At 46.2% G+C, this 12,767-nt stretch overlaps 1 protein-coding gene across 1 annotated transcript in view; it reads right to left on the bottom strand.

Annotated features, from left to right (window-relative positions):
• Positions 1-5,309: 5,309 nt before the first annotated feature.
• SEMA4C (semaphorin 4C) overlaps positions 5,310-12,767 on the bottom strand; it is a 68,151-nt gene continuing 60,693 nt past the window's right edge. The window contains exons 12-15 of the mRNA XM_015408162.1: positions 11,391-11,506; positions 10,264-10,421; positions 9,789-9,859; positions 5,310-7,455 (exon numbers count right to left, since the gene is read on the bottom strand). Of these exons, the coding sequence (XP_015263648.1) occupies positions 6,614-7,455; positions 9,789-9,859; positions 10,264-10,421; positions 11,391-11,506 (1,187 nt within the window). The 3' untranslated portion in view covers positions 5,310-6,613. The remainder of the gene's footprint in view (positions 7,456-9,788; positions 9,860-10,263; positions 10,422-11,390; positions 11,507-12,767) is intronic.

The raw sequence follows: 12,767 nt of genomic DNA on the forward strand, positions 1-12,767 counted from the left end.
GGCCAGGAAGCAGCGTAGATCTGCTGATGGGACAGTGACTTTCCCAGCCCCTCGCGTGTTTTTTTGCCTTACAGGCTGAAGTCAACGGGCCATTCCTGACGCAAGCTGCTTCATCTTGCCACTCTCTTGTTTAGGCTAGAGGGAATTTGCCAAAGCCACCCTGCCGAGAAGGGGCTTACCTCATTCTGGTTTACGGAATAGATTGCCAGTAAAGCTGCAATTCCACCCCCCCCCGCACGCTGTCAGAAACTGATAAATCCTAACCTAACAGTTGGACGAGAGCAAATCACAACAGTCAGCTGGAGGCCTAGGAGCCCAAACCCTCTCCAAAGGCTTTCCAGCTGGCCTCCAGTACAGCCCCCAGTCCAAGAAATATCTATTCTGCTCCTCAACCACTGCAATCCGCCTTGAGTCCCGGTGAGAAAGGCAAACTATAAATAATGTAAAGAAAGAAAGAAATGTGTGACACAGGCAAACACAGGCCCCTGCAGAAACAGCAGTAAGAGAGGCTTGGGCAGGGTTTGTTGTTGTTCAGTCGCACAGTTGAGTCCGACTGTTCGCGACCCCATGGACCAGATCACACTAGGCCCTCCTGTCTTCTGCCGTCCTCTGAAGTTGGCTCAACTTCATGTTCGTTGCATCTATGACACTGTCTAACCATCTCATCCTTTGCCGTCCCGTCTTCTTTGACCTTCAGTCTTTCCCAGCATCGAGAGCACATGTTATAAAGAGACTTTAAGGAGTCCTCCCTTTTGAAACTTTTATTTAATAGAGGAGGACTATTATCAATTATAAGGTTGAACAATAGCTTTTGAGATTCTTGGAGATTATATTTGATATTTTTGATATCTCTTATATTGTGAATTGTGATGAAGATGATTAATTATATATGTAGAAATTATTGTAAAATATTTTTCAAAAAATATAAAATTATTTATATGTTATAATCATCTGTGCACGGTACTTGTTGTATGTTGGGCCTCCTATACAATGTCATGAACCTCCGTCCATAGTTCTTCAGGCACTCTATCAAATCCTTGAGGAATAATTATTTGTTATGTACCTCAGAGGGATATAGCGGCTAGATGAGAATGGGGAAGAGGGCCATGGCTTCCTCAGCAGTCACTTCAGTGAAGTTTTTGTCAAATGTGTTTTCACTTTAAACGTATAACTTTCCCCATAAATTGTATAATGACACACGCAATGTAATAACGAAACTAAATAGGACCAGATTCAGTAGCCAATGTAAAGTTACAAGAAGAATGGCTGGGGTCAAACTGGGCAAGTGTAGATGTCTGTCACTTTGCACACCCAGCAATCAAATTCTTTAAGACTAGTATGAATGCTAGCAAAAACAGCAGGATGAACAGGCAATGAACTGGGGTTCCCAAAATCAGTTCACACTCCCCCCCCCCCACTTACCAATCTCCAAGTGAGGCCTGGACTTCCCCCAGAATTACAACTGATCTTCACACTATGGAGATCAGTTCTCTAGGAGAAAATAGCAGCTTTGGAAGGTTGATTCTATACAGCATCCCCACTAAGTCCCCACCTCTCCCCAAATTCCACCCTCAAATCTCCAGGAATAACCCAACCTGGAACTGAGAACCCTGGGCTATTGGACCCAAGAGGTGGTTATCTGAAATCCACCTCCTCCGCACATACCCCATCCGCCCCCCCCCCCAGGAGAGACAGTGAAAGAAGCGTTTTTTCCTTTCAAAAATTAAAGCTTTTTGTCTAGATCCAAGCAAGATTACCCTCCCTGTAATTAGCAGAAGAAATATGACACCCACATGCAAATGTACTCAATTTGTGTAATTGATAGTGGTCACGGAATTCAGCTTCCCTTGCCCCAGAAATTATTTCATTATTAGTATTATTATGAATCTTGCTTCTTAGCAGCTGTCTCTGCACAAAGGCACTTGAGGTGCTATGCAGCATAAAATGTAATAATCGGGGTTTTTTTTTTAAAAAAAGGTTTAATCACAGGGTATACAAAGCATTTGGCATTTGGATGGGGTAGAGAAGGTTTTAAAGGAAATTGTAATGATATACACAGGGCAGGCAGCATCCATCTTCCACATCCATAAAGAAGAACACGTAGGAGGATTAGATGGAACAGTTTTAATAGCAGAGTTACTGGAAGGCTGCATTTAGAAATCCTGTCCTTGCAGTAACTCCATGGGGGACAAAGTGCCAGTATTTATCTGGGGTGGGGAGCGGGGGACGGGACTATGCTCATCATCTTCAAATGCTAGTACAAAAAACTAGGCAGACTAGGGAACCAGGATCCCTGGGTTCGATTTCCAGCTGTATTGCAGCCACAGAGGAACACTGCTTCTGTTGCGCCTGAGTTTGGGGATCACTGTCCTTCCAAGGGCTCTATCACATTCCCCACAACAAATGGTTGAAAGAAGACCCCACCCTCCCCCACCAGCGGCAGAAAGGCAGCCTTGAGGCTATCTTGCACCTTGACCCCCTTCTGAACTGGCCATGGGCTCTGGCCTTTTTTCATAATATTAATTAAGCAGAATGGCAAAGGGAAGAGGAACTGTTGAGGCAACAGGCCTTGGAAAAAAGGATGACTGCCAAATGGAGATCTTTCTCCCCTTGGTCAGGAGGAAATTGTGTCAAGCAAACCTCATCCCCGTCCATTCCCATCCTTTGTGCTGGCGCTTATGAGGACGACTGCAAACGCTTTTATCTCAGAGCTGGAAAGATCCAGCAAAGAGCTGCCACATTGACCATGTGCTGCTATGGTGAGATGTTCTTAGGTGGCTGGGGGGGTCAAAATATGAGGAAACAACCAACCATTTGGATATTAACTGTTATCAAACTTCCAAGAGCAGGGTCAGTTTTTTTGGAAGAAGAGGTGCCAAACTCTCAAGAGTGAAATGAAGTTTTCCATCTGCATACTGAATACTCATGAACTTTTAAACACTTTAAAAATAACTTTGTTGAAGAGGTTCTGGAACTCTGTTCTGGCATGTTCCCCCAGAAAAAAAGCCCTGTCCAAGAGTGTTCCTTGAACCATGGATTAGAGAGGCCTTCATGAATCCTTTGGTTTAACTCCTTAATCCCCAGTTGTAATGAAGCCAACATATATGTAATTGCATTGACATACATTAATCCTTTCCTATCCTTGACTGTCCTTTCCCTCCCCCCCTTGCTTACCCAGTTTTTTCTACAGACTAAATTTTGATTGTGGACTTGCTTGGAGGCAAGGATCTCTTGCCTTTGGCTCATGAAACCCTGTAAAATACCATGCCCATTGATGGGCACTACATAAAGTCTATTCCAGTGCTACATCTGGGTAAGGAGTGGGAATCAGCAGAAACTTGACAGTCCATGTGTTGCGGAAGGGTTTACTGCAATCTTTTAAAATGATTATTTCACCTTATACAGTTGGCTTGATCTGCTTCTCATGTGTGGCAGAAGAAACAATACTATCAAGTTTTCCAGGCAGGAAGCTGCAAATGAATCCGGCAGGGAGGAGAGACCCATGGCAAAACAGCCATTGGGAAAACACATAACAATTGAAGCCTTTCTATGAACATATACGTGCATGTAAGCTGACAGGAGAGGGACAGTGTAAACTAGCAGTTTTACAACAGCAAACAGTTCCGTCCTGGGAGCTCCTCGTATCTTTCCCCTTCCCCTTTAGCGGGGAAAATTGCCGTCCCCGAGGATCCGCCCCCCCTCTAGAGCGCTGGGAACAGAGAAATGCCCTTTTATAGGCCTGGTGCTTCATTTTCCATGAGCTCACATATAAAACACAAGGCTGTGTACAGCAGGGCCCCAGGATCATGGTGGAAAGAGGCCCAGAATGATAACAAGAGGACTGAGAAAGATCCAAGATTGGCCCGGGCAGAAGAGCTTGTCCTGGCCCATGTTCCAGATAACTTTAATCAGATGTTTCATAGCCAGGATTTGGAATAAAAATTTAAACAGTGACTACTATTCTTTCCCAACCTGTACAATTTTGCCAGTCTCCCGCCCCCAGGCGACACATTACTCCCACCCCTTATTTTTTTTATATCCTTCAGCCTGGAACCGTAATTCCTCTAAAATATCCACCCAAAGATCCCCTGGTTATTTCTCCTAATGCCTGGAACTCCTCCTCAGAACATCTCTGTGTTGCCATCTGTCTGTCACTCTCTCCCATCAACCCCACGTCAAAACTTCCCAGGGGCTAGGAGATAGCCCACTGCTAACTGAAGCCATAAGAGGAAGCAGAGCACAGGAGAATCATGCTCTGCCCTCCTCTGGAAACTGACTGGCTTCAACACCCCCTGCACTGGTGCAGTGTATCTGACTTGAAGTGTTTAGACTCAGAAGTACTGATAGATCAGAGGAGGAGAAAGTCATATTGTGCCCCCTCCATTGTACTGCAAGCCTGCAACTGGGATGAGGGGGAAGCTGCAGTGTAGAACAGAAAGAAGAGCTACAACTGAGGGGAGGGATTGTTGCTGCAAAGGCCGGGGGGGGGGGGTGTCACCAACCAATTCTGAGTGATATTTTAGATTGTCATTGACTTCCAAAGGCTGCCCAAACTCCCATCTTCTTTGTGCATGACCCTATGAACTATGGTGGTTTTTTGAAAGCAACCTTGAAGACTTCCACAAGTTTGCAGAATCCCTATGTGGGGGGTCCATGGAGTCGGAGTCAGCCTTGTACTCTGCCCTCACAGCCCCAGCCAAGCCACCAGGGTTGGCAGAAGACCTCAGATGTTGAGAAGGGGCTTCCTCTTCTTCTTCTTTCCAAACATCTTCTCCGCAGCTTGAAGAGAACCTGGAGCCTTCTCTCTCAGCTGCTGTTTGGACCCTTATATTGGCTATGTGTAACCATGCAAGAGTCCAAGAGCTTCCTCTGCCCTCTCATACGTGTCCCTCTTTTGCTTGATGGCCGTGCCTGGCCACAGCTGCCAGTAACGGCCCACTACATGGTGAAATGGTGGTGCTGTATTTCATCAGTTGGTGGGGGCCTGTGGGCAACCAGTACAGCTGTTGGGGAAATCCGCAACCCTAAGATTAGAGCTGGTGGCATGTTTGGGCCAGTGTGAGCCTGGGGGGTGGCATGGGGAAGGTCCAGTCTTGGACTCCTTAACAATACAGTGGCTGGCCCCATTGTGGGGGTTTGGGTATCCACACAAGGACCAGCACTTGGCTATTGGACAGACTGAGAAAGAAACATCCGGTCTACTTCCCCCTTCTGATGAAGTGAAATCTGTATGGGCATTCCCCATTGCACAGCCAATGGGAAGGGACATCTGAGGAACACGGAACCCACAAAGCTTCTCAGAGGCTTGTTTCTCTCCATTTTATTATTAATATAAAAATATTCAGATATGTACATCAAATAAATATATTTCAGTAACAAATAAATTACACTGGAATTGATGGGGGACTGGGAGGGTCACGTGTGAGGCTTTTATCAAGAAGCCTTTTTCATGTATTATTTACACAGGTCTTTAAAAAAAGGTTAAAAAGAGGGAAGAAGTGTGAAACCAGCTGCTGTTGGTGTGAGGCATGCAAGAGTAAAGAAGAGCCACAGCCGGAAGGAATGGGGATATCTACATCACATGTTCCCCACCCCAGGAGGGAAGATGAGTTTAGTCTCAGCAGTTACTTAAAAAAAAATGTTCATTTCTCTTTCTCACACACACACATACAGAGTGAACCCACTGTGTCTGATTTGGGGCACCATTAAAAGTAACTGAGTAGGACTTGGACCAGCTTGACTCATGAGGCAGAACCCAGCAGGAAGTTCACCTACATAAGCCTCATTGAAATGAATGTGCATCTTCCCACTCAGATCAAGGTATAGAAGAACTTTCCCTCCAACTGTCCTAGGATCATTGGTGTGTTTGTTCACATGGGGTGAGGTGTGGGGAAGTTTCACTACATGGATTGTCTACCTCAGGCACCTAACGTCTTGAATCAGCCTCAATTCTCACATCCCCCTTTTCCCAGGAAAAGAGCACAATACGCCTGCCTTTAAAAAGCCCAGTCTCACAAGAAACAGCAGGTCCTTAGGAACAGGAGGGGTAAACGCATATAACCATCATGTTAGTCCCCAATGTTCCATTCATGGAAAACCAGCCACTCAATGAACTTGGCCCATCTATTGCAAATGGCTGGTAGTTATTGTTCAGCATGGGGGGAGGGGGGAGAAAGAACAGCAAGGAGCCAATGGCAGCTTTGTACTGGGAAGCAGGCTCTACCCTGTTTTTTTTCCAATGACCTATCAGCATGACCACTGGTCACAGGGCAAATTCAACAAGAAACAGGCCTGGGTTTGGCCCAACAGTCCATCCATCAATGGTTCAGTGAGGTCAGACTCACCATCCAAGGCAAAGGAAGAATGAAAATCCCTCCCACACAGTCCTTGGAATGTCCTAGATCGAAGGAAGCGCGGTTGAAAAAACACTGAAGAACACAGAAAGGAGCATGGGAAGTGTATAAAAATTGAGGATGTTAAGGAGGGTGTTAGAAAAAGAATGCCTGAAGCAAGTCTTTAAATAGGATTTCTTTAAAAAGTAGTCCTGGCGAAGGGCAGTGATCCCAGCCTTGTTTATGAGGTAGTTGTGTAGCGTATAAGTCCACAGCACAGCTCATACTGATGATTCCTCAGGGTTGGAGTCAGGCAGTGCCTGCCTTTGTTTGAGTTTGCGGCGCAGCTCCTCAGCAAGGTCACTGTAGTCCGGCCGCTCTTCAGTACCCAGATTGAGACGGATGTAGCCGTTGGAAGAAGAGCCACGGATGTTGCCCAGGTTGATGCGATTGGGCGAGTGGAGGGGCGGGGACTGGAGTGGTTGGCCGGGGATGCCGTTGGTGGTGGGAGAAGGGGTGGTGCCTCCATTCTGACACACAGCGTGACCCGGCACAATCTTAAGGGAGCCATCTGAGTAGTAGTAGCTGGCTGGGTCCCACAGCTTCTCATCAGAGTCTGAGGTGGTGCTGGGGATGAAGGTGGGGCTCTTGGACTCCTTGGGCAGCTCAATGGGGTAGACCAGAGTGCTCTCAATAGCCTTGGAGCCCTTCTCCAGCTCCTCCTTCAGTCTGCGCCTCAAGGATAACACCACCAGCAGGAGCACCAAACACACGGCTGCCAAAGCGATTACTACCATCCACACTACGCCTAAGTTCTCCAGGGGAGCCCGTGCCTCTAGTGACAGGGCCGGGCCGGAGACCACCACTACGGCATAACCTTCAGCCATCAGTTCATTCCTCTCTTCCACCTGAGAGCACTTGTATGTACCGGTGTGCCTTGGACTGGCACCCAAGATGATCAGGGCCTGGAGATGGGAGTCATATAACACTGAGTTCTGCTCTTCAAACAACTCCTGCCCATTGAAGATCCAGCGGGACTTGGCCAGGTTGGAAGTGAGATGGCAAGGAAGCACCAGGTCTGTGCCTGCCATCACTGTGATATTCTTGGTAATTATCTTGGCTGCTGTAAAGAGAAAGGCAGAGAACTGGTAAGAAACGAAGACCACCCTAGCTATTCTTCCCTAAGTAGCCGGTTGAAAAAAGCTAGTACTTCATCACACAATGAGTAATTAACTTCATTCGACAAGTAATCTGCAGTTCTGGACTTGTGAGTTCAACTGCTGCCTCTCAGTTGTGTATCTTGGCTACAACCCATTTTCTTTTGGCATCAAGTGCATATGGATTCAATATGTAAATAACTCAGGAACCAAGTGTGTGATTTTGAAAGGTGGGGATTTTCCCCCCGAAGGTACAGATTTTGAGAAGTGTTTTTACAATTCAAAAGGCATGGGTGAGGGAAAACATTTTGCATGGGCAAAACACTGAAATTTTGACACTTGAACTTTGTTGCAAGTACCAGGACCACAACTATATTGAACCCCCTAAAAAACTAGGATTGTTTTATTATCTGGTTTTGGACAATTAGATGAGGAGGCTTAAAGCAAGGAATGTGTTAGTAAGCTCACAGTGTGAGCATGTAACTACTGGGTATCTCCAGCACAGTCTGTTGCATCTGTCTGATTTCACTAACAAAGGTGTCTTTGCAACATTAAAAGGAACGGCTGAGGGGAAACTCGGGGGAGGAGGGAATAAAAGAAACACTGAGGGGGGGAAAAGGGTGGGGGAAGCAGAAAATTGTAGAGGATAGTAAACTGGATCAGACATAGTTTGTTAACTGCCATGATTGTCTCCTTCCCCCACCCCGCACTCACCCCTCAGCCATTCCTTTTATATTGTTGTGAAGACACCTTTCTTATCAGACAGATAATCATGAACTCTCCCAGAGATAGCCAGCTGTTCCACTTTCACACAGTGAGGGTACAACAGCTTGCTTGCTAAGACAGTAATGGACGAAAACCAGATTACAGGAAATCACTTTTGAAGGGGATTTCAATACTGTCTGACACCCACTGCAAAGCTCCCACAATTTAGCCATGCAAAATACTTTATTCTCTCTTGCTTTTTAAAGTGTTGTGAAAACCCTTCCCCAAACCCTGTGCCCTTAAAAAAAAAAACACCCTGTTCAAAAATCACACATTCACTTCTTTGACTATTTGCATATTCAATAATGCTCATTTTATGCCAAAAGAACATGGCTTGAAGCCAAGATACATGACTGAGCAATGGCAGCTGAAATCACAAGTCCAGAACTGCAGAGTGTTGAAGTGTTGAAGCATCATCCACGTCTCACGGTAAATTCCCCTTTCCCCCAGTAATGCATTCTGTATCTCCTGCCTTCTGGCAGAGGCACAGTCTCCTCACAGCCACATTTCCATTGGTTGGATTATGCCAACCATCGCTAATGAAATTTAACCCAGAGTGGCACAGCAGGCATATGGATGAGCCGATCGTGGGATGCAGAGCCACGAAAGAAAACAAGACTGAGTTATTTCCTACATGCCGGCAACCAAGCTGTGTTCTCGGCTTCCTAAGAGAACTTCCATACAATGGCTGGACGGGACATCTTAATGGAACATGGTGGTGGTGGGGAGAGCTTGGAGCCAAGCCAAGTAGCATGCTTAGAACTAAGCCAGGTTCACTACTTCTGAGTGGAACTGATCAAGCTCAAAGGGCCCAGCAGGCACAGAAAAGGAAAGGCAGAAAGAATCACTGTCGACTTGGAATGTGCACAATTGTTTATTTGAATGACCACTTATCTCTCTCTCTGTGTAATTAAAATACATGATTAAAAAACAAACTATAACATCTGACTAACAGGTGAATTACTTTCTACTCCCTACTGGTGGGGGGTGGGGACGGGGGACAACATTCATTATCATAATGCTTTATTGTGGTCACCTCCCCGCCCCAAACAACAACCTAATTTTTAAAGGTGTATTCAGCATGCACTAAGCGACAAAGAACTATGGGATGCCATCTGGAGCATGAACATTTCTTGGTGAATATATTAACATCTCTACAAGTACATCTCTACAGCAGTATAAAGCATTGGGGTTTAAGGAAATTTAGCCCCCCTGAAGCAGAAGGACATCATACACATTGCTATATGAGAATTTTATTATTATTTGGACTCTGCCAACATTCTCTATCATACTGTGAGGATCAATTAAGGATCAATGAGTATGTTCCATTTTGGTGAGACTTCCTACAAAATGCCACATCACAATCTCTGTTCCATGATCTCAAAATACAGCAGCCCTGAGAGCAGACCCTTTGTAATTTTGTCATGCTCAGGACCAGAATCACAGGCAAACACACACAGACACACATATCCTGGAGAAGCCAGGGATGGACAGTGTTGGCCGGGGAAAACAACAAGAGCAATGAATGACTCACCTGGCCTGACCGCACGCATGGGGCTGCAAATTGCTGGCTGCACTCCCAAATCCTGGAAAAGCATCGAAGACCTACAAGAGCAAAACACTGGCATGTCACAAGGGCGGCACAGAGCTGCACTCCGTGGCCAAGAACTGCTCACAAGAGCAGATGACAGTGGGATGGCAAGACAGCAGGACCAGAGATGGATCTATGCACCTTGTCCACACATGAAGACTCCTTGTGTAGGTAACAGAATCTGGTACAGAACTTGGCAGCCTGAAATTGCAACTAATTCTTGCCATTTTTTTAAAGCAAGTATCTAGACCTCTTGATCAAACTTGTTAACAGATAGATACCATTTGGTAAAGACTTGAAAACAGGGCTCGCAGGAATGGATGCTTCAGCACCCTGCTCCATCCTTCAAATTACTCTCTACAGTTCTTTATTAGTCCCAAGGACCAATCTTTTCCCAGCCAGTCAATGCATCGCTTACCCGTCATAGGTGTCAATGCGAACACAGGAACTCCCATTCCTGCTCCAGGCACAGTAGGGGTCCTTGGCAAGGATACAGTCAGCACAGGAGTGATACTTGCTGCAATCAGCCACAGGAATCTGGGTAACTTGGGAATGGGAACCAGCAAACAGCACCCTCTGTGAGTGGGAGGGAAGAGTGTCAAAGCTGGAGCAACACCTGGAGACACACCTCTGATTCTTTAGGAAGCCACTGAAAAGGCCACTGACATCTCTTTTCCTGGGCTACTACCTTCCATGCACTTGCCTCACAGGTGTAAACTTCTCATGCAGAATGTGGCATTCCAAAAATCTAAGCTTCCATTTGCTTGCCTTTTATACCTAAGTGTCTATCCCTCAGGGCTGCAGAGAACGCCGTGAAAGTACACAAGCCATTTCTGCTGAAATCAGAATGGAGATAAAAACGTCTTTCATGGGGATCAGAGCAGCCTACACAATTCCGTCTCCCTTTCTATAGCTACACACTTCCCCATCTCCCAAGCTGCACGACACACCTTTCTCTAGTCACCAGATCATGCCAATTTGCCAGTTCCTTGTCCACTCCCCCAGTCCCTGATGGCAAAGATACCAGTGAAAGCCCCTACAGAGGTATGGAGCCACCAGAAGGACAGACAGAAGCGACTGGCCTGAAACTGGAAATGACGTCAACCTCTCTGACATCAGCTAGCCAATCTTGGCTACTGGTGATAAGACATGAGGCAGACATGGAAATGGGGCAGTCAGCTGATGGGGCAGTGCCAACACTGAAGGAAGCGGAGAACCTCCAACCTTAATGTTGCAGAACACCAAGGTGACAGCAGGGAGGCCTGGCATTCAGGGCATCGTGGCTGTGCCAGAGCCACAGAGTGTCTAAGGGCATATGCCTGTGTGAGAAACCACAAGGGGCTTCTCCAAGGTTACTGAGGCACCTGCAGAAGGCAGGGACTCTTACTACCCAAGGAACTATAACAACACACCCATCTGTCAAATGACTCTGTTAATGGTAAACCTATTCCATCTCCAGTGGGAATCAAGGGAGGGCCAGAGGCATAACTACTGCCTGCTACCTTCTGGACTTGCAACCCTATTCCATTTGATGGCCTTTCTTACCTTCTGCGGGGATAGCACTAGGCTCTTGATAGGTTGGGCTTGGTCAAAGATCTGTAGCTCTTCAATAAGATGGACACCTGAGGGCAGCATCACAGCTTTGTGCAACCAGCCATTATCTGCAAAAGACCCACAACAAAGCAGGTGGTCAAGGCCAGAGGCTATTACAGGAAAGAATTGGGGGGGAGGGGGGATAGACCTTCTTCCCTATCAAAGCAATCCTCTCTGTTACAGCTTCCTGATCCCACAGCTCCTCCCTCCTGAGAAGCACCCCATGCATTAAAACCGGAATCAGTGGTAGGACTCATACAGAATGTCCCAAGTTCAATCCCAAGCATCTCCAGCAGAAAATCTCAGGGGAAGACTCTTCCTGACATCCTGGAGGACTGCTGCCTGTCAGAGCAGACAACTCTCAGCCAGGTGGACCAGGCAGCTTCATCTATGGTGCACCAATCTCACAAAAAATAGTACATATGTGATACTTTAAGCCCACAACCTTAACTAGGTAGCAGCACCCCCCCCCCAAAGATTTCAAGAACATGAACGTACAAAGCTGCCTTTGACTGAACAAGAATATTGCCCTTTTGTACTGTCTGCTCTCTCTGGCAGGGGCTCTCCAGAGAGACCCAGGCAGAGGTCGTTCCCACCCTTGCTATGGGGCAATGCCAGAGATTGTATTTGGGACTTTATGCATGCAAGCCATATATATGTATCAATGTGTAATATTATATTTTTAGGTAACAAAATGTTTATCTTTTAGCATCCTTCTACAGGCTGGAACCCATATCTCTGACTGTTTCCCTGCCTGTCTGTCAATCAAGCTCCTCCCAGCAGTTTCTCCTTATGGTTCCCTCTCCTAGAGAGGCTCAGTCAGCACTGGCCCCTTGTTAGGGCATTTTGCTTGACTGCTCTGATGCTGCAGAATGGGTTGTCCTTGGAATGAAAAGTTCTCCTTCTTTGGTGGTTTTCAGACAAGGATGGAAGACAGCTCTGTTCAGGAACGCCTGATGTGGATTTTATTTGCCGATTGTTCTATGATAATAAAGGCTATTGTGGTTCTTTATACCAAGTGTCAAGTTTTATATGGGGAAAAGATGTCTATAAATAGTTTAATTAGTAAGATGGCTTTATTTTGTGGACTCTTTGAAACTTAGCAGTGATTTCTGACATCTGGCCTCTTTTAGGGTCACCTTATTTCCTTTTGGAATATAAAAAGAGTCAGCTTTCAGATTTTCAAAATAAGAAGCACGAGGCTGCAAAAGACATGGTAAGTGTGGAGCAACATTAGCTGACATCTCCAAATCCAGACTGGTAACTGGACAAGATCTTTAAGGGAGTTTCAGTGTGCATTATAGGTTCTTTTCCCTCACCTTACAAAGC

This window comes from Gekko japonicus, unplaced genomic scaffold (genome assembly GCF_001447785.1).
Source record: "Gekko japonicus isolate JY-2015 unplaced genomic scaffold, Gekko_japonicus_V1.1 scaffold139, whole genome shotgun sequence".
Classification (NCBI taxonomy): Eukaryota; Metazoa; Chordata; class Lepidosauria; order Squamata; family Gekkonidae; genus Gekko; species Gekko japonicus.